This window comes from Lissotriton vulgaris, chromosome 7 (genome assembly GCF_964263255.1).
Source record: "Lissotriton vulgaris chromosome 7, aLisVul1.2, whole genome shotgun sequence".
Classification (NCBI taxonomy): Eukaryota; Metazoa; Chordata; class Amphibia; order Caudata; family Salamandridae; genus Lissotriton; species Lissotriton vulgaris.
The window spans coordinates 1,188,736,196-1,188,758,584 of record NC_141695.1 but is presented as its reverse complement, the minus strand read 5'-3'; the positions used below and the strand labels follow the sequence as shown (position 1 = coordinate 1,188,758,584).

General features: G+C 44.9%; 1 protein-coding gene across 3 annotated transcripts in view; it reads left to right on the top strand.

The window, feature by feature from the left end:
• Positions 1–22,389, top strand: part of RUSF1 (RUS family member 1) — a 222,548-nt gene that overhangs the window by 179,398 nt on the left and 20,761 nt on the right. For all 3 annotated transcript variants that reach the window (XM_086931664.1, XM_086931665.1, XM_086931666.1), the window contains exons 11-14: positions 2,274–2,331; positions 3,008–3,078; positions 3,371–3,529; positions 12,364–12,441. In XM_086931664.1, the coding sequence (XP_086787790.1) occupies positions 2,274–2,331; positions 3,008–3,078; positions 3,371–3,529; positions 12,364–12,441 (366 nt within the window). The remainder of the gene's footprint in view (positions 1–2,273; positions 2,332–3,007; positions 3,079–3,370; positions 3,530–12,363; positions 12,442–22,389) is intronic.

Here is a 22,389-nt window from a genome sequence, read left to right as displayed (position 1 = left end):
TTTCCCCATCACTTTCTTGAGTAGGAATGTCAGGTACTCGTCTAACCACAGATGGCATTAAACCACTAATGCCTTGTAGTTCTCTTACAATTTGTTTTAAGTAAGCTTCCTGGGAGTTTAATGTTTTATTATTAGATAATGTAACTTCTGCCAGGCCTTGCAGGGTTTTTTGCATCAATACCATTATATCCAGGATTGAAGCTGAAGATGATGGTGAGATGTCCAGGCCCAACATACTATTACGCTCAAATTCGTTTGTGCCTTTGGGACCTTGGACTAACGATTGTCCCATGCTTTCCTCTAGTCTAGACCTTAATTCCAAGTCCATAATATCTTTCTGGGCTTGCAGGGCTCTTGAGGTATTGACTTTGTATTCTTCTTTAGCGGCACCAGACGTAGAGAATATCCTTGGGGACGAGGACAGTCTTGGCTCTAGATTCATGTGAATTTGGCTAACACAACTTTGTTCCACCAGAGATTCCTCTATACTTGAAACACAATGTACGCCAAATTCTTGAGTCATAGACCGAACCATATCCTGAGCTTGTATTTTTTCGGGTGTTGGAATCTTCTTAAAATGCTTACCTACAAAGTCTTTGACCGATTTTGACACAAAACTACCCCCTTTTCCACTACCTTGCAATTTATCAAGTGTAAATTTCTTCTTAGAAGTCTCACTTTGCACATTCTCATCCCGGCCGACCATACTTTCTACAGGTGACATGATTTGTTCCCTCACTTCATTGTTCAAAATAGGGAGGTGTTTTCTCACTTTACTTGTTTTTGCCTTCTTTGGAGCCATTTGGCGTTCACTTCTACTGTATCAAGAACATACACCGTAGAGGTAAAACAGGTGTAAATGCGTGGATCAAAAGATGATTATGAACAGGGTAAGTATATTAGTCAAATTAAGTCCAGCCTATTAATACTCTGCCACTTTATTCACATTAATTCCTTAGTTCCTGCAGTGATTATGGGCAGAGATTACCCCCTCCGCTATGTCACAGTCCGAAACAATTCACCAGTGATTAATTCAGTGTTGATAAATTCACATCAGTGAGGCATTTATCTCTCCAAAGTCTGCTCTGTGTGGTCAGTCAGTTTTTCCGTGCTAGCAATTTTCAGGGGTTATTCCTTGCTATCCGTACTTTGAAGTATCCAGCCTCCTTAATGCTGGCTCATTCCTTTCCCCCCTCTGGAGGTACCAGTGACCAGGCGCTCCCCCATCCCTCCCCCCAACCCCCCCCCCGGGCTTCACCCGGCCAAGTACTCACTCCACCGCTTCTCAAGGGAGCACTCCTCCGTTATTTTCACTATCCTCCCCCTAAAGCAATAGATTCCGACGCTGCAGCCTCCCAGCGTTTTCCTCTTTGCGACTTCCGCGTCCAGGCCCGGAAGTTAATGCGTGTGACCTTGAGCGTTGAACGTTGTACGGCAGCCGACGGCACAACACCAGTAGAGTACTCGCACTTAATTGTCTAACACAACAAGGTTGTTTTTGGCTCATTCGCTCGTACTAGTGACTACCTGGGCATTTGTTAGCCCTATGACTTTAATTGGAATGGAGTAGCAGTTTGAATCCATTTTGCATATTTCTGGATTTTGCGCTTGAGCCTTGAAAGTCGTTTAACAACGAAACACGTGTCTGCTGTTCATTTTGCTCCATCTACGTGTCCACAATTTGTAAAATGATCCACCTATGATCAAGTTTGTGCTATACCTACTGCTCTCCATTTGGAAATAAACGGTTTACTGACTGTTTGCCAGTCAGTTTGAACTTTTAATAAACTGTGCTCTGCTGTTTGTATTTCTACTATACAAATGCCATCTACATACATACAAATCCTCTGCTATCCTCTTGGAGTGCAGGCAAGCACTGTGATCTTTGAGTACAAGGCAAAGCATAGGTTGGCTTCCTGGGCTTCGTCCTTACTTTGTATTACATACCACTCTTCCCTCTACTGCAACCAAAGGAGAATACCACAGTTCTCCATGTTCTCCCTCACATAATCCCTAACACACATCAATTTCTGTTACACTGTATGTCATGTTTGCCATTGCTTTGAAATAGCATTAACATTTTAGAACACATTCATTGCCCATTGCTTCAGACTTGTCCACTCAGAATAGAAGAACTCAATTGAATCCCCTGACAAAAGGCGGGTTAATGTTTTGGAAATGTTTACTCCATTGTGGGGTCCAATCTGCTGCAGTATTTGTATCCAGTGATTGGTTGCTGCTAAACTACACTCCTTTTCTTTGTTCTCATTTAGTGTTGTACCGAAGGCTCAGTGTAAAACTGGGGGCTCCGCTACACATGCTTGTGACAAGGTGAGTGAGCTGTGTGTTGCTGTATTCTAGAAGAGTAGACCTAGTTGTAGATCCTTTGGCATAGGGCACTGGATGGAGTGAGTGCTGTGACAATGTGTTCTGCATTATTTGGTAAACTTCCCAGTTTGGCTTATGAAGAGTAGTGAGAGATTTCTTCTGCAACCCTTCAATTAAGGTTTTTAAGCACTCTTTAGTCTAGTGTCTATCATCAAACGGTTAGAATAGATCTATGATAAGTTATTTTATTGTTTGTAATTCGCTTTTGGATATTTGTAAATCACCTTCCATTGCTGCAATTTTAAGGTCTGCAGTCTTTGGTTATCACTGATTAGCATTCTGCTTGGTGAACCCTTTTAGTCTCTGTGAGTTCAGTAGGACGGGACCATAAGTGTGGATTGGCAATTCCAAAATGCCCTTCATTGTCACAGCTCAGAAGTGTAAACCATTGAGAGGGTCTTTCTAAGATTTTGGTATGGGGCGGTTGATGGTGATTTCGGATTTGGTTGCTCACACCTCTCCACGATGCACTTAATTATGAAAAAGGATTCTGTAACACTTGTAAACGTTTTTCGGGGGCTTGTCTAAAATGTCATTGAAATACTGTAGAGCGGAGTGGGTTTATCCTTGTGACTCCGTAACATCTGTCCACCCACATCCCTCTTTCTCTTTGTACTAGAACATCAGACTTGGAAAGGGCTCAAGATAGGAACAAGAAAAATTATCTTCTGACCTGGAATCGAGATGCAGGTAAGATTCTAAGTTAAAACTTCAAAAGAGTGCGGTGAGACCGTGTGGATGCAATTCTGGGGTTACATTTGATTGTGTATGTGAATTTCTGGGTGTTTGGTGTGAAATTGGGGTCTGGCTGCAGTTGGCCATGTGGTCCGTGCCAGTAGTAGTTAGATGTGGGAGGCTTGCCTGGGGGGAATGGATGAGATCATTACTAGAGCATGCATCAAGCTGGAAGAGACGAGCATGCTGTAAGAATGACAGGCTGCCCACTCTTTGCACTGGCTTTTTTCTCCTTTTATCTTTCCAGAGACTGCCGCTGTTGCCCTCCATGAAGTGGCAGGGACTCTGGATATGATCCAGGCGTGTGTGCATGTGGAGCTTCTGAACACAGTTCTCCACAGTGAACTTGGGCAGTACAGAGTGCAAGTCAGCACACTCAAAGCAATACAAAATAAAGCCTTTGAAGGTAAGTCAGGGCATTATATGTGTAAGAAAAGAGGGCGACAGAGGAAGGTTCTAGTATGTGGGACAAGACATTCGGCTAGACAGAAGAAATACAATTAAGATGTAATCTAGTTGTGTCACTGAGAGACAAATACGTACATGCACCATAACACCCTCAACAAATACACCCATTAAGCACCACACAATTCACTCATAACCCTCAACCACAATGCACACTACATTTAATGTACACTCTGCACGCATTTCCCTGCTCAAGCCTGTGATAGGTAAGCGTCTTGCTGCACTTTTGCTTCTTCAGAACATAGGTCTATTATAATTATAATTGGAAGTGGTCTTAATAGTATTACTATTTTTAGTTTTTCACTTAGCTGTTTAGGACTTGCATACCGAAGAAACTCGCAGTTGCTGTTTGTCTATTGCAGGCTGTCTGATGCTCAGGCGTGCGCTCATGCCTCTGCGGCTCTCTGTACATTCTTGTCAGCAACAATTGGCCTATGGTTGATACACTCTTTCTCATGTAACCTCGAACCTAAGGCCTATAAGGCAGGTCTTCTAAACTGATTGGCCAAAGCTTATGGTACAAGCTCTGAACCATCCAGTGTCATTTTTTAAATACAAATGTGGTTTCAAGCACATGTAACCAAGATCATATAGTTGTATTAATTATATTTATAAATTGAGTGCCTTGATAAATGTAGTCCAGTTGTCTTTAGTTTAACTAATAGGCAAATAATTTGTGTAATGCCCAGGTTTGAATGGTTTTTTTTTTAGTCGGAGTTGACGAAGGTAGTCAAGCACCCATAATATTTTTGAAGCTGCCTGCAAACCAACCTTTTTGTAACCATTAAGGTCTAGAGTACAACGATTGGTGTCGCACAGACACTACAATACAGCTTTTTTATTTGTGCTGTGCTGATAAGATAATATATTACGGCGTTGTAGGATTGTTGCATTTTTGTTTTGAACAAAGTAGTGACAATTTACACTTGTTAGAAGAATGATTTTTTTGCATAATAGCCTTCATGAAATCCACATGATAACTGGAACCGCTCCATCCATTTATTACTTGTATTATTCAGCTCTCGAAAGTGTGCTCTCATATCCTTAAGGAACCACAAGAGTAATTGACCACAATGCATCATCATTTCTGTTATATCAGCTTGTCTTTAGCTTTATCTGTTGCAGGAAACTCTTGAGCGTCTGTCGTGCCTCTAAAGTATACAGAGAGCCTTAGTGCCAGGAACCACCCGAGCTATCAATTGTGACTCTCACCTCTATGCTGCTGCACTGTGGTGATCTAACGTTATCCCTCCCTAAATGTAACCCCTGCACCCCCCAACCCCCTCGATCTAACACAGTCTACTTTTTGCTATGTATAATGTGTCACTTACCTGCCTTCCTTTAACATAAATTGTGTCCCATAGCGTGACTTGTTAATGGACATCGAAATGTACTGTGTGTCTATGGGACTTTGCTCATGGCACAATGATTTGAAAACTTCTATCCACTTCTTCTCAGAAAATAGTTTTGGTTACTCAGTTACTCTATTTCTGTCGACAACCATGATTTACACCACACAGTCCGAGGTCTTTGTTCCAGTATTTCATTTCTTTTGATATGCAATACAAGGTTACACCCTTTGCTATTCTTTCCTACACTCCATACTTCCATGTATTATTTCATTTTTTATGCATACATGCAAAAAGGTCCATGATCTGGTAATTACTCCATTAACAGCAGTGTCTTACAGAATGCTTCTTTACCTTTCCTCTTTTACACACACTTCTTATTTTTCAATAACTAGTGGTTTCATTCCAATCGTTTTTCTCACTCGATGGGCAACATCAGAACAAACCAGATTCCCTCACTTTTCTCCCTTACTGCTGACATGTATTCCATTTAATTCTGGGTTCATTGCAAAAGCTGGGGCTCCTGTAATTTGCACCATGTTTAGCCGACAGCCCTTTTTTTACTGCCTCGATCTGTGTGCATCATCATCTATTCTCTGGTTCACTCTTTCTGAAAATCTTTAGCCAGTTCCTTCACCCTTTCTCAGGAATACGTGTCCGTGTAATATGTACTATGACACTACACCCTTCTCAAAACCATTTACTTCATTTGCTCCTTCAAATTACATTCTATCTCAGTGTGTCATGAATTATCAGGATTCAAGGAATACGGCTTTTTGTATGCATCACATATTCATCCTTAGCAATAGATATCATGTATTAAGTAATCATTAGTTTGACTCCATTTCAACACTGGCTCTCATAGCCTGGAAAGAAATAGTTGAGCAGGTTTTAGCGATAATCCTGGAATGTCCCTTGACAGAGAAGTTTGGAAATACACAAAGTTTTTTTTTGCTTCACCCTTATAGGAAGTTGTTCAGTGTTCTTGTCTCATTCAAATCAGAAGTGGTGGGAGGAAGAAGCAGAGGTTCATTCAGCTTCTTACTTTCGGTAATCAATAATTGGATAAATGAACCACATTAGTACGTGTACCAATATCTCATGGATGATATTACTGGAGACCCTCAACCACAATTTCACTGGTCGCGATGCATATTATCGCCACTCGTGTGATTTGGTAGATAGCATCATCGTCCGGTCTCTCATATTCTCCAATTGATTTACCTCCCTCCACCAGAAGGGAGACTGTCTGGGTATTGACAGTGGTATATCACTTAAAATTATCTCATATCCAGTGAGGGAAGTTTTAATATGAAGAAACTGGATAGGGATAAGGTTAAAAACGTCTCGGTGTATATGTGGGTTAGTTACTGGTCCACTACACCTTTGGATCAGGTCGGTATGTTTCAGCCAGTTTGTGCCCTATTGGATCTAATGGCCTTCACCAAGATTGGATTGTGGAAGACCTAGATTTATAGGATACTTCACTGGTAATGTGGATGAGTATATTTAGCCACCAGTCTTCGTATCGGAGCTCACTTTGCTCGCGACGAGATGGTGTTTTAGGCGCTCCTTTTGGCCCTTAACTTAAAGGAAATCAAAAAGGAAAAGAACACATTAATGTAATACAATGCGTCTTCTCATAGTATAAATCATCCCCCGATGTAACTCTCTTGAATGTCCCCTCAGACAATTTCTAGTGGCATTTATTTAGCAGTGAGTTATAGTGACACGGTGGGGAGCAATACACGCAGCAAAGCACAACTAGCGGGCACAAGTGCAAAGGGAGTCTAATTACAAACCTCTCTGACAAAGTTCTATCCCCTGCTGAAACTAAAGTACTCAAAGGGTCTTGGTTTTCATCCCACAGCCCGACCAGACAAATTCAAGCTGCACTGTGAGCTATCAGAGTTCTTCAGAAAGTTGAAACTGAAAGCCTTTTTTACCCCCCCCCCCCCCCTCCCCTTACTCAGTGCCAGCGGAGATCACAGCCCTTGAACAGGCAGTTTTTCACAAAATTGAGTCCTACCAAGAACCCCTCATCTTTAAAAACTTGAGTGCACTCGAATACCAAGCCCTCCAGGGCCTCCAAACCAACAAGGAGATAACCATAAAGCCAGCAGATAAAGGTGGGGGCATAGTCATTCAAAACACTGTGGACTATGAAAAAGTATGCCAAGATCTCCTAGATGACAAGAAGAACTACACCTTACTCAGGAAGGACCCATCTCCAAAGCTTAAAACGCGAAATTGTCAACTTGGTAAAAGAAGCAGAAGAGAATGGCCACATAACCAAACACGAAGCAGACTTTCTGACCACAGGGGACACTGTGATACTATACTTCTATACACTACCAAAGACCCATAAAACAAAAGCTCTCCGCCTGGACGACCCATCGTGTCAGGGATTGGTTCATTATTGGAACCACTGGCACGCTTTTGTGACCCCTTTCCAAAAACGATAATTCAAAACACATCTACATATCTGAAAGATACTAAGAGCTTGTTACAGCTTCTACAGGCAGGAATTAACCTATGAGAAAGGGTCCATCATACTAGTGACCCTTGACATTGATAGTCTGTATACGATCATCCCTCAGAATGACACCATCGGGGTCCTGGGGACTGCTCTAGACTCCACCAATTGGGAGTATCAGACACCAAAGGAATTTATTCTGGATTGCCCCACCTTGGCCCTCAAAGAAAATTTCTTTTAATACAAGGAAAATCGATTTGTCCAACGCACGGGCACTTCAATGGGCAGCACTTTTGCCCTAGTGTGGCCGGACTGTACGTCCATGACTTTGAAGTGAAATGTATTCTACCCACGGACAGCCAGTATGCCTCTTCCATAGGCTTATGGAGGAGGTATATTGACAATGTCCTTATCTGAAGGGGCAGCAAAGAACTTTTGATTGAATTCCTTAACTGGATCAACATCCTAGAGGTGAATTTGATATTCACACACACCAGTAGCAAACAGGAAATGGTTTTCTTAGATGTGGTAATCACAATAACCAATACCAGCTTTACCACCAGAACACACTATAAACCCACTGCCAAAAACAATCTACTTAATTTCTAAAGTTTCCACCTGCGGCAACTCAGGGAAAATCTACCATATGGCCAATACCTCAGGGCAGGAGAAACTGCAGCAAGCTGATAGACTTCCGTGACCAAGCTACAGACCGCACCTCTAGATTAAAAGCACGAGGTTACCCAGATAAAGTTTTGAATAAAAGTTACAAAAGAACCTGAAACCAACCAGAGTAGGCTCTTTTAGAAGATAGCACTAGAGAGCCCCAAGAGACTCTACTCACCTGTGTCACGACCTATAGAAGCATGTCCAATGTACTAAAGAAGTCTATCAATAAAAACTGGAAGATAATCACCAGTAACAAGAGGACCTGGACGAAACCATTGTTCTCCTTCAAAAAAGGACGGAGCCTGAAAGACTCACTAGTACACACGTCCGAAAAACAAGCCAATAAGGGACGAGAGATCAGTCACTGACACTTGGGGCCTCCCAAAAGTGGTGGGCCATTTTCCATGTTCCAATTGCAGCGTTTGCCACCTAACATCACACACAAAGGTCTTGAACCTTGAGCCTGGGAAAACATGGACACAACGTGTTCACACAAATTGTAACTCTACAAACGTAGTTTACCTTATTACATGCCCGTGCCAGTTGCAGTACGTGGGAATGACCACACGCAAAATCAAGCAAAGAGTATGTGAACATAGAAGTAATATCAGGTGCCGTAAAGTTACCACAAAGATGAGCGAACACTTCCTACAGAAAAACCACACCACTAACGACCTTAAATGGACTATCATCGAGCAGGTCTGTACTGGAAAAAATATACCTCTGATATTGTTCGAAAAGGACCAAAGGTGGGTTTACCACTTAGGGACTCACAAGGCTTAAATGATGATATACCCTGGGGCACAGTATTAAGACACTAGTATTGCCTAGGTGAAGGAACAAGAGCATGAACCTAATTAATATACTGGATTTGCTCCTTCTGCTGGTGCACTTACGCTAACAAGCTCAAAACAGAGGCAGGCTTAAAGCTGGCTTTTAATAGGAATGATTTTGACAGTCTATATTAAAAATAGAAATAAAAATGTTCTCAACCCCAAAAAAAATTTCTCACCCTTCTTTGAACACTACAAACATCCTTGTCAGCACGATTTACTACCAACAATAGGTCGTGACATTCCTGAAAGCACAGCAGACGCCCATGTGATTTAGGTTTTCATAGGTTTTTTGATCGGAAACCTCAATGCTCTAATGGCCCTAATGTCCTACATCATCTGACATTCCGCTCCATCTAACCGGAACCTTTAGCCTCCACACATTCGAGGCATTACATCGTGTACCTTACGAAAGTACTCTTATTTATTTACCAGCACATAGCATGATACTCTGTTTTTCTACAAACGTTGTGCTTTTTATCCTAATCTGATTAAAGTTTTCCTTGTTCCTTGTGGCACACAAGTCAGCGGTCTAGTCTAGAGCGCCACGAGTGCTCACTTCACTATGGACACTTCCTGTGATAGGCGGGACCGGCACGCCCCAATGCTGTGACATATGCGGCCGCGCCCCCTGCCTCCACGAGGACGTGCCAGACTGCCCGGTTTCCCTACCTTCCTTAAATACCGTGGCTGCAACCGGACCTCGCATCGAGAGGGTCTGGTTTAGAGGGACAAACGCAGGTACCAAGCGGGTGCCTGGCGACGCGGGCGTGAGTTTCCGTTGGAATTTTGAGATAAGTAACAACACGCTCGTAACGAGTCCTAAACTCACTGTTAGTTCTTTCCTTTTTTCTCTCGTAGGGTGTGCCATTCTCGCCACCACCCCGCTCCTGAGACCCATGGTGTGAAGATTTCTCACACCAAACGTGAGACCCTTTTTTGTAAATTTGTAGATGACTTTTGAATATTTGCATGTGTTTGTGTGGGTTTTCTCTTGTCCTGCCGTCGAGGCTCACTGGCCATTTTGGCATCTTGATTTCCCACCAAACACGATTTATCGCTAAACGCCCTAGCTGGCGTGAAGGTGTAATAGTACTATTTGTAAAAGGACCGGTCAAGTCATTGTTGCTGGCTATGTTGGCTAATGAGGCTGGTTGTATCGTCACTCAGATTTAATGAGTAGAGGTCGATTAATCTCAGGTGACTGATTCACCTTGAGTACAAGTGTACTTTTGAGAGAGCATGGTATACCTGTAACAAACTGCGCAAGATGGAAATTAATTGTTTGTCTTGTCTTTTCTCGTTATATGTTTGTTACTGTCGTTTTTATCAACCGGTGCAATCTGGTTTCTCTAAATCAAAGGGCGACCACCCATTTTTCATTGATTGCACATTTTTACACTTAATTTTCACTTACACGTCCTCAGGTCAGGGTGGGCCTTAGCATTCCCATACTGCCAAGGTACAGTTCGTAGGTCCTGATGAATGCCAGGTAATTTACACTACAATGGCAGAAACATGTTGACCCCACTGAATGGGAAATAGCTGAACAATTTATTTAGCTCCTTTCCAACACTTTGTTTTTAATGTGTCTGATTGGCCACTTAATAAAGTTATTTTTGACACAATCTAGACATTTTCAAACCACTCTACCACACCTTCACCTATCACTACCCAAAACACTAGCCCTGCAGTAGTTCTGGCATTCGGCCTCTCCCGGTGGGGCCCGATGATGAAGCATGTCACCAACTGGGTTGGTGAGTGAGGGCTTTCTGTAAGAATCTAGTAAGATTCTCCATGCTCCCTCCATTTCTTCTTAAAAAGAAGTTACTCTTTTGTTATTTATACTACCATGCCTGGGGGACCAAGAGTGTTTCCATCATACATTCCCTCACTCTCTTGTTGATAACCAGTATTTCTACCAACTCCATTACTCTTGTGTGATAGTAAGTAATTTGATTTATCACATTATTTACACAAAATTGAACACTCATAACAAATCAGTTTTCAATAGCTATAACATTGGATTTTAACAATGAAGTATCCTATAAGTCTAGTTCTTCCACAATACAGTCTTGATGAAGGCTATTTGACCAATTTATGGCACAAAGTGGACGAAACATGTCTACCTGATCCAAAGGTGTAGTGGACCAGTAACTTACCCACATATACATCAACCCATGTTTAACCTGATCCCTATCCAGTTTCATTCATATTATAACTTCCCTCACTGGATATGAGATTATTTTAAGCAATATACCACTATCAATACAGTCTCCCTCCTGGTGGAGGTTGGTGAGTCACCTTGAGAACAGGACACTCAAGTGATAGACCTGATGATGATAATATCCACCAAACCACATGAGCTGAGATAATCTACACTGTGACGCATGAAAGTGTGGTTGAGGGTCTGCAGAACTATCGTCCTTTAAACTCTGGTACACAGACTAATGTAGTTAATCCACCCCCCCCCCCTATTGATTTATAATCGGTGTTCTTGTCTCACCAGACTGTACTCCACTGCATGGGAGACTTTGGACTGATGCACATCTTTTTCATTACATGGTTCCCTTCTTCAGGCTAATCTGCATTTTCTTTAGACCTTGCGTGTTACAGTACATGTGCTCGAGACCGTGTGAGCCATCATTGCCAATTTTCATGCTGATTGCCATAAAGGCTCTTGGTTCTTTGCCAAGGGAGCAAATATTAGGACCACAATGATTCCTGTAAAAATTACATGTGCTCATGAACATAATGTCAATTGCAGGTCCAGTCCTTAAGGAGTACCCTTTCAGGGAAGCAACACTTCACCCTCTTAACTCCTATTACAATCTAGATCAGTCACCCACCATATTTTATGCAAGGTATGAAGCTTCTCTTTGTTGCCAATCTGAAGTATGCTCTTGAGGCACAAAATGTAAGTACAGAACATTTATTGAGAACAAACCCTTGTGCCTTCAGCATCAGTTTAACACCGCTGGTGCAGCAATAATGCAGTGGTTTCCTTTATATTTCGGCACTCCAAAGCCTAAGACTTTTCAAAGGGGGTTTTCAGAACACGCTGCACTTCCACATTGCCCTGACCATTAAGATCCTTCACATCCTGAAAACAGGTTTGTTTCTGTGTCAACAGAGGCTTTGTACCTTAGTGGATAGAATTCGTTAGAGTTTGAAAGCTTTCAGTTATTCTTTGCATCTTATTTCCGGTCAGTTGTTCAAAGTCATAATTGCAACGTTATGTCCTGGTGGTGCAATATCTGAAAGAGAAGACTGAAGACCTAGGTGTGCACTACCTGGGATGTGCATGTTTCTCTGTTAGCTAAGTTTCTTGAGGATGTGGATTATGGAGTGAATGCTGCATGACCAATGGTGATGCCAAGATGCTGGTCATTCCCTTCTCTGATGTGCTTTACCTACTTTCAAAGACCTTTTTTCCTTTGCTCCTCAGTTCCAATTGATCGGGTGTGGGAGACGGTGAAACAGACACACCTCCTTATGGATCTGATATTCCCAGAGTTTCTGAAAGGTAAGAATATTTCACTCCAGTCCCAAGCTGCCACATGATTGAATGTCTTATTAGCTGCTTCTCAGCCAGTTGCAGCCACTGTCATCTGGGGACATACAGATTCAGCTCACAGATGGTTATTCAAGTGCCCCCAGGGACAACCTAAGGAGCACTGATATTAGGAGTGCGAAAATTAGAGGTAGCACCAGTTCCACTGAAGTAAGCTCTGGGGACATTGTGTCATGCTGGGAACTCTGCAGGCTGCCATCTGAAAACAGGATATGTTTGTGAAAACCTGAGCAGTCCCAGGAATGTTGGGGCTTGTGGTTATTATTTAAAGCACAATTAAACTCAGTGTTTATTACTTGGTACACTGGTATTATTTTCAGGTTTGCCAAGAGCATCACTAAGCACAGTACATTTGTTATTGGAAATCCTTGGGACTGTACTGTCCACCGTGGTTCAGTGTCATGAGAGGTCTCCCTGTCTGACCAGAAGTCCCCATTTCCCCCATTTCTAGAGACACTGTCCTCAATACCTCTCCAACACATCAGAAAGTCATACAGTTGCAATATATTGATTTCCCACAGCCAGGATATTGTATTCTTCCACCCTCCTGGACCACCACTCCTTGCAAAAATGTTAATGTAAAAAAATCTTTGATATCCTCTCCTATCTTTTCTCTCTGCCTCATAGCAGGGAAAGACCGAATTAGCGGAGTGATTGGCAAGAAAGAAAAACAAGCATACCCTCCTGTTCTCTGACTAAATTGCCCCTGTGGTTAAATACTCCCTCAACCATGGCGATCTTGATTGTGACGTGAAAAATGTCCCTGCACATGATCTGCTCAAGCATGACATACCTGCTGCCCTGTATCCTAGTTTTAACTCTGTATTTCTGGTGTCTTTAAATGACGCTGTGAACAAGGTGCACAGAAAAATGCAAGAAGTCGTATAGTTTACAACAGCACTCAAAAAAAGACATATTATAACGCAAGGTTAGAAATAATATCCTATTGTGATTTAGTAATCTGCAACTCAGTTGTCTACCTTGCACTTTGTTCACTGTCTCTTCTGCATTTTTTATATCTGCCACATAGTAAGTTATTTTGATCAGCAATACATATTCCATTTTTGATTTCAAGTACTTTACTACTCTGTGAACAATTTATACATTAATTGACTTGTGTCCATGCCATTACTTGTAGAAGTGTTATCAGTAAATGAGTCTGGAGGGGACATTGTTATTAATATTTAGTAACACCAAATTCCCATCTGGCATACTTGGCTACCCTCTTCATTTGTTCCTCCACCTCTCCATGCCGTGCACACTAGAATCCCCCTCAGGCACACTGAGTCTAGTAGAGGGCATATTGCTATCAGTGCTGAGTGCACTTGGTTTAGTACTGAAGAAACTGGGTTCAGCGGGTGGGCACTCTAGTATCAGTAGTGGACACAAAGCAATAGGTATTTTAAGATCTGCATTGACCATGTACAGATCAGCACTATGTGGTTTAGGAGCACAAAAAGTACTTGTCACATTTTTTAAACCAGTAGTGTGTGAGAAGCTTCTTTTCTTTAAGTTAGTCTCATGTTCAGGTGAGATACCCACCCCAAAGGTGAATCTCCTTACTCATGCTCCTGCATTTAGAAACTCTTGCTGCTTTACTATGATGTTTTTTCTGGTACAGGCTCACTTGCCTCTTCTAGTACGTCATCCCTTTCAGTTTCCCCTTCCCCTGTACATTGGCTAGTAAATATACAAAGAGAGAACAGTGGAGAATGTATACCAGCGGTGGCCCATCTTCTAAGGTGGAGGGGCGTCGCACCACTGCCCCACTTCGCATGTTCTCCACCTGGCTGTATTGCACTGCCAGTGTGGAGAATATGACAGACTCCCACTTGCTGTATGAGCGCCGAACCAGAAAACTCGGATCATTTAAGATGCTGCTGTCATGCCAGTGACAGCTGTGTGGTGATTGGCTAGGGGATTCTGGTAGCCTGGGGGCTGCCGGGAGCCAGGAAAACCGGGAGGACGGAAGAGAGGCGGTGGCTAGCGATTGACGACCAGCAGGCTAGTTTTCTTTTTTTTCTTCTTTTTTCTAAACCCCCCTCACAACCAGCCCCCACCATCTTTCCCTACCAGCTGCCACTGATGTATACTCACCTACCTTATCTTCGACCACAAGTAAAACAACATAATGTTCTTGTTACAACCCTAGAATGCCTGCTAGCTGATCAGTACGATGGCACTAGAGATTGATCTATCAAAACTGACATCCCTCTTTTGCCTCCAACACTCATTTTGAAACTTTTTGTATAAAGAATGACTTACTCTGCCATTCTATTGGGAAAGAAACGAATAACCAACATATTTGACAGCCAAACATGTGATCTGCACTTCAATATCTTTAACAAAAGGAAGATCCTTCTCAAGTCCAATAGTACAAATTTCCATATTCCTCCTCTTCAGCTGTCTGTATGACATTGAGTAATATGCTTCATATTAACACACCGTTGGCATAAGGAGCTCCAGTAGGAGATTCCAGCCCTGTGGGGCAGTAGTTTTGTTAGCCACACTTGCCTATGGCTCCTCCTACACCCTGCTTCTAGAATCACCAATGACGTGAATGATTATCTTGAAGAACATATAGTGAGCCTCCATCTCCCTTCTTTCATTTTTTCCAATTACATTTTATTTATTTTCAAAAAGAAAACAAGAACCTATCTGTGGTTCCACCAAGTGATTATTCACAGTTACACACCATCATTAGTATAAAATGTAGAGGCTGTTTGTATCCAACTTCCTCCCCTCCAACTCCCTCAGGTTACAGCACAAATGTAACCTATTCACTACGTGTACCTCCCTTGATGGAACAATCTACACAACATCTTACACTTGAATGGCCAGTAAAATGCCAATAACCAGCCCTGTGATCTAGTCCGCAAGTTAGGGGGACTTTAGGATTTTGGGACAGACATATACAAAGTTCTTGTCTTTCAAATAGCCCTTCAAAGGATGCCACATGCTGTCATATTAAATGCCCATTTAATTGAGTTTCCATGGTTGGCAACACCCAAAGTTTGCTAGCTCACTCTTGCATTGTAGGGATGATTGGTGATTTCCATTTGAGTGCTTTCAGTTGTTTCACTGTCAAAGTCATATTAGTCGACTGTCTCCAGTCTGCCTTGTGCAGATGCATGATCTCCATTGGTCTGAGGTTGAGTATGATAGTTGCTGGGTTTGGTTCCAGCGAGTACCCCAGCACTCCCTTGATCCAAAAGTGGGTTAACTTTGGGCATGTCCACAAGACATTCAACATGTCTCTCGATTGACCACATCCCCTCCAGCATAGATCATTGTTTTTACTGTACATCTGTTTAAGCATTAAGAGTATTAAATACCATCCCATCATAATTGTATACACCCATTTCCTATTCTGCCCACTTTTACAGCTGGAGGTAGATGTCAGCCACAAGTATTTGCCATTGATCTATGGAGATGTGTCACTCCAAATAGCCCTGCTATTTTCTCATAAATGACCACTCTGGGGTAGTACCCAGGTCAACATTAATATTGGACAAGAGCCCCTTAGGGCCAGAGTAGGTTGTAAAACATTTTCCCAATGCTGTCAAAGATCTAGTTGCATTAAGAGGAACAATGGTCCTTAGCAGACTGAAGAATGAAAAACGAAAATACAGGATAGGCCACAATAGGTTACTATATGAATCCACACGAGGAGTTTTATTCAACAATAGTTAAGAATATAGTCAATAATTCTGAAACAACGGTTTCTATGATAGGGCACAAGCCATTACCCTATATAGGAAAAGAAGTGTGTAGAACATTACAGATTAATTAAACAAAACATATAAACATAAATACAGGCAAAAACTTTGAGCTGTAGTCACTCGCATGTATTATATTCTGCAGCGAGTTTAACCAGAAATAGAAACCACACAAGTTAGGCACAATGGAAAACTGTGGTGCTATTTACAAGTGTCGACGTTTCGATCCCATCGCACATTAATTCTCTGGATCATCATCAGGACCAAATAAATTACATTTACCTGGTAAAAGTAATAATAGCCCGAAACAATTTTGGGCGCTTGTTGCAGCCAAGGAAAACGGCGCCGTAGCCGCCAGATGGTTGCCGCTTTTAAGAACCAGCCCAAGTGCAGCAGGCAGGTAGAAAACCTCGCGGTCGAGGGGATTTAATCTCCCGTATTATCCAGATAGTTATGAGCTCCCGGGGATCAGGATTGCTGGTCTCTAAGGCGAGTCCTGTAGCATCCTTCACCCTCCATCTGCCCAGTTCTCAAGATCACCCCTCACAGATTCTGGTGAAAAATATACGTCAATTATAAGTTATGAAATAACTCCAGACTCCAGGGTCTCAGGAGCAACGCATCACTTGTTTTCCACCGCACCAGCTTCTGCTGTTGGAACTTTGTTGCCCGCCGCTACGAAGGTCGAGATAGTCGCAGCGCCTGATGCCGCCACCAGAGCCTTCTCATCCTTCGTTTGCGGGACGCACCCGAACGGTGCGGGAAGCCGAACATCGCTGGGAGTGTCGTTGCAGAGCCTGTCATCGCTGGGTGAGATCGCTGCACCGCTTGCTTGTGGACCGCATCACGTCGCTGCGAGCATCGTCGCAGAACCATTGCATCGAGGAGCTGCGAGAGAGAGGATCCCCGCTGGACCGTGCATCGTCGCCCCGGAGATCGTCGCAGCCCCTACGAGATCATCGCATCGTGCCTTTGCGAGAACAAACTTCCTACGCACCGGAATCCATACAAGTGGCCTTCCTCCCCATACAGACCGGATTTGTCGCAACATGCCCGCTGCTGCAGCGGGGCTGTCGCATCGCCTCCCCAGGGTCTCAGGAGCAACGCATCGCTTGTTTTGCACCGCACCAGCTTCTGCTTTTGGAACTTTGTTGCAACTAAAAGGTACTGTGAGTAAACGTGACGCAACTGTGAACTTTTCACGCATCTGTGGATTATTTTATCGCAACTTAAAGAACTTTGATTACAACCTTAAGAACTCTTTTGAAACCATATTCTTGAACTGTGTATGTTGGATTTGTGTCGTTTTGGTCTTGTGTAGTTTATAATAAATATCTTTATTTTCCTAAACTGTTGTGGAATCAGTTTGTGGTGTTTTCACTGTGTTACTGTGAGTGTTGGTACAAATACTTTACGCATTGCCTCTGGTTAGCCTAGACTGCTCGTGCCAAGCTACCCAGAGGGTGAGCAGGGGTTATCTCAGAGGGTTATCTCCTTGCCCTGACTAGAAGCAAGGGTCCCTATTTGGACAGTGGTACCTACCTCTGCCAACTAGAGACCCCCAGTTCTAACGTTGGTGGTCAGGCGGTGGGATTTGAACTTGTATTTGTACTTGACCCACAGTAATTGGTGTACATCACTAGTGAGTGCAGACCACTACGCCACCGCATACTACGGGTTTTTGAGTTTTGATTCTATTTTTGAGTAATTCTTCAGAGCATCATGTCTGCGAAAGGAAAGGCACTCAGTGAGGGGGCACAAGTAGAATTGGAGTTTGTATGAATACAAATCTCCAATGGCAAAGTTGAGCATCTGAGGAAATTCTGCCTTGAGTTTGAGTGCCCCATAAAGAACAACTACAGAAAGGAGGAGCTGCAGAGAATCTTGAAGGCCCATTGGGAGGAACAAGAGGGAAATGATGATGTGAATGGAGAGAATGGTTTTCAAGTCACAGATCTGCAAGTGGGCAGAGTAGGCTCAGGAGCTGGCAGTAACCATTCCAGCAGGGGCCTCACCCCAGAAGAGTTACAAGAAAATCAGAGAGTAAGAGGATATGAGTTGAAAGTTCTGAAAATGAAAATGAAGCAATTGGAAATGGATAAAGAGAGAGAGAAGGCGGCGGAGGAGAGCAAAAGTGCCCGCGCCTTGGAAGAAAAGAAATTGCTTTTGGCTCATGAGTTGAGCATGAGAGAACTGGATCTTAAAGCCAAGGAGGTGGATGCCAGTTCAAATGGTGGCAGCGCGCAGCCAGTGCATGGGGGTAAAGTATATATACCGAAAGACCTGGTGCAGAATTACCATAGGAGTGAGGATATTTATGCCTGGTTCACTTCGTATGAGATTGCATTGAGAATGAATGGTGTGCCTGAACAGCATTGGGGGGCGGGCCTGTGGAAACATTTTGAGGCTTCTGGGAGGAGTGCTCTAGAGCCCTTAGAGATGGCAGGTGCCATGACCTACCCCAATATGAAGGAGGCCTTATGCCTCCGGTATGGCTTTACTCCAGAGCAGTATAGACTGCAGTTTAGAAACTCCAAGAAGAGAGAGTCTGAGACTTGGATGGAGTGTGTGAATCAGTATTCACGTGCACTGGAAGGTTGGATGAAGGGCAGTAAAGTAACTGATTTTAAGGGGTTGTTGCATTTAATCAGTTGGGAGCACTTGAGTAGTCTTTGTGTTCCAGAGCTGCGCCAGCATCTTTTAGACAGCAAGCTGACAGACCCCATTGAGCTTGCTAAGGAGGCGGACCGCTGGACCAGTACCAGGGTCCACAGAGGAATTGTGGGTACCAGAGCCAAAGGTGGGCAGGGTACCCAGCAGAAGAGTGGGGGGGGGGACAAGGGTAACCAAAAGGAGTTCTCAGAAGGGCCCCAAAATAGTTCCATGGGAAAGGAATCCCAACCCCCAAAAATAGACAGCCATGGCCCCCTAAGGGCAGGCGGGACAATAGAGACAGAAGAAATAACCAGGGTCCCCCTACCTGCGATCACTGCAATGAGGTGGGCCACATTGCTCCACAATGTCCCAAGAAGAAGCCTGCACCCACTGGTGCTCCCACCCCAGCGTTAGCTAGTGTAGCTTTGGGTGGGGATTTGGTTTCTAGTGACTGGGGGGAGCTAGCAGTTATGACCCTTGTCTCGCTAGGAGACCGAGAGATGGTCTCGGAAACCTTACTGCCCTCTAACACTAAGAAATATGGGCAGAAGGTGACCATCAATGGGAGGGAGGTTGAGGCTCTGAGAGACACAGGAGCCAGCGTGACATCCGTGAGGTGTCGGTGGGTGTCTGAAGAGCAAATCATCCCTGATGTACTCCGCCCTGTAGTGGCAGCTGACAGCTCAGTGCGCCTCTGCAAGCTGGCGCGTGTTCCCTTTGAATGGGGGGGGGGGGGGGAGTCTCTGGTCTGTTGGAAGTAGTTGTCAGTGATGCCTTGCCTGTAGACTGATTGTTAGGTAACGACCTGGAGAGTTCTCCATGGAAGCATGTGGAGCACAGAACTCATTTGGAAATGTTGGGTCTGCCTGCGTGGATCTGTGTGACCACGCATGCTATGGCAGCCAGTAGGGGTGATTCAGCAGACCTGGATCCTGAAACAGTGGCCCAGAGACCTGCCAGGAGAGGAAGAGGCAAGGGGCGCGGGAAACCCGCTCCAGTAGTTTCCACGGTCCAGGAAGGAGCAGAACCTGAGGGGGATGCCCTGGAACCTACAGGGGAACAGGTGGCCGAACTGGGAGACCTACCTGAGCTGACCCATTGGCAGCAGGAAGGTGGTCCCTCCAGGGAGAAGTTCTGCCCGGCGCAGAAGGAATGCCCTTCCCTCAATGGTCTGCGGCAACAGGCTGTGGATCAGGCAGCAGGTGGAGCAGTCAGAGACCACTTTATCTACTGGGAAGATGACCTACTATATAGTGAGCCTAAGTTTTCTGAGCCCGGTGCAGCCCATGTGCTGGTGGTACCCGAGCGCTTCAGAAACTTCCTAATGGGTCTGGCTCATGCCGTGCCTCTTGCAGGACATCTGGGGCAAGACAAGACCCTGAACTGGCTTGTCACCCACTTCAACTGGCCCCAGATGAGAAAGCACATTGGTTCCTTTTGCAGATCTTGCCAAACCTGTCAAGCTAGTGGCAAGACTGGAATGAAGTTGAAGGCACCCCTTCAACCCTTCCCAGTGATGAGCACCCCTTTCGAGCGGGTGGGCATAGACCTAGTAGGGCCCCTGGACCCCAAGACAGCCTTAGGCAACAGGTTCATCCTGGTCTTGGTGGACCATGCCACCTGCTACCCGGAAGCAGTCCCTCTCAGGACAATCACAGCACCCGTGGCGGGCCGTGCATTGATGAAGATCTTTTTCCGTGTGGGGTTCCCCAGAGAGGTGGTCTCCGACCGGGGTACCAACTTCATCTCTAGGTACATGAAGTCTCTGTGGGAGGAGTGTGGGATAACTTATAAGTTCACCACTCCTTACCACCCTCAAGGGAATGGGCTGGTTGAAATGTTCAACCGGACCCTGAAAGGTATGATTATGGGCCTAGCGGAGCCCATGAGACGGAAGTGGGACGTCTTCTTACCATGCTTGTTGTTTGCCTACAGGGAGGTGGCTCAGAAGTCCTTAGGGTTCAGTCCCTTTGAACTCCTGTATGGCCACCCTGTTAGAGGACCTCTCTCACTGGTGAAGGAGGGTTGGGAAAAGTCCTGTGGGAAAACCCCCCTGGATGTGTTCAGCTATGTGCTGGCCATCCGCAACCAGACACAACGCTTCAGGAAGCTCGCTCAAGCGAACCTGGAAGCAAGCCTGGAAGAAATGAAAAGATGGTACAACCAGAATACCACTCTGGTTGAATTTCAACCTGGGCAGAAAGTGTGGGTGATGGCGCCAGTGGAGCCCTGCGCGCTCCAAGACAAGTGGACTGGGCCATATGAGGTGGTGGAAAGAAAGAGTGAGGTAACCTACCTGGTTAACCTGAGGACTCCCCGGCAGCCCCTGAGAGTCTTGCATGTGAACCGCCTCAAACCACACTTTGAAGATCTGAAGTAACCATGCTCATGGCTACAGATGCAGGAATGGAAGAGGATAGTGATCCTCTCCCTGACCTCCTGGCAGTTAAGGAGCAAGATGAGTCAGTCGATGCTGTGGTCCTCTCGCCCACCCTGACAGCAGAGGGACTGTCGCCAAGTGTTGGGTCAGTTCTCCTCCCTGTTCTCCCTGACCCCAGGAGTCACCAACTGGTGCGTCCATGATGTGGACGCTGGAGACAGTCTGCCTGTGAAACAAAAATTTTACAGGGTAGCTGACAAGGTCAGGGCCAGCATCAAGGAAGAGGTTTCCAAGATGTTGGCGCTAGGGGTGATTGAGCCTTCCAGCAGCCCCTGGGCTAGCCCAGTGGTCTTGGTGCCCAAGAATGCTGCTACGCCCGGTGGCCCTCCAGAACTCAGGTTTTGCGTGGGCTCAATGCGGTCACGAAAACTGACGCACACCCCATCCCCAGAGCTGATGAGCTCGTGGATCGGTTGGGAGCTGACCAGTACCTCAGTAAATTCGATTTGACTTCTGGGTACTGGCAGATTGCCTTAACTGATGGGGCCAAAGAGAGGTCAGCATTTTCAACGCCAGAGGGGCACTTCCGGTTCCGAGTCATGCCCTTTGGGTTAAAGAATGCCCCTGCCACGTTCCAGAGACTGGTTAACCAGGTACTGTCCGGGCTGGAGGAATTCAGCGCCGCATACCTGGATGCTCCACGTGGGAGGAACACTTGCAACACCTCTGCGAAGTGTTGAAGGCTCTGCAAAGGGCAGGCTTCACTATCCAGGCCAGCAAGTGCCAGATAGGGCAGGCATCTGTGGTGTATTTGGGACATCAGGTGGGGAGCGGCCAGGTGGCACCCCTACAGGCGAAGATTGATACCATTCTGGCTTGGGAGCCCCCCCAAGACCCAGACGGAGGTGAGAGCCTTTTTAGGACTCACCGGGTATTACAGACGGTTTGTCAAGGGATATGGCACCATTGTCACCCTCTTGACAGAACTCACTTCTAAGAAGTTGCCCAAAAGAGTGGACTGGACTGAAGCCTGCCAAACTGCTTTTTATGCCCTAAAAACGGCCATGTGCACAGCACCGGTGCTCAAAGCACCCGACTTTTCTAGTGAGTTCATAGTACAGGGTGTGTCAGGGCGGGTGATGACAA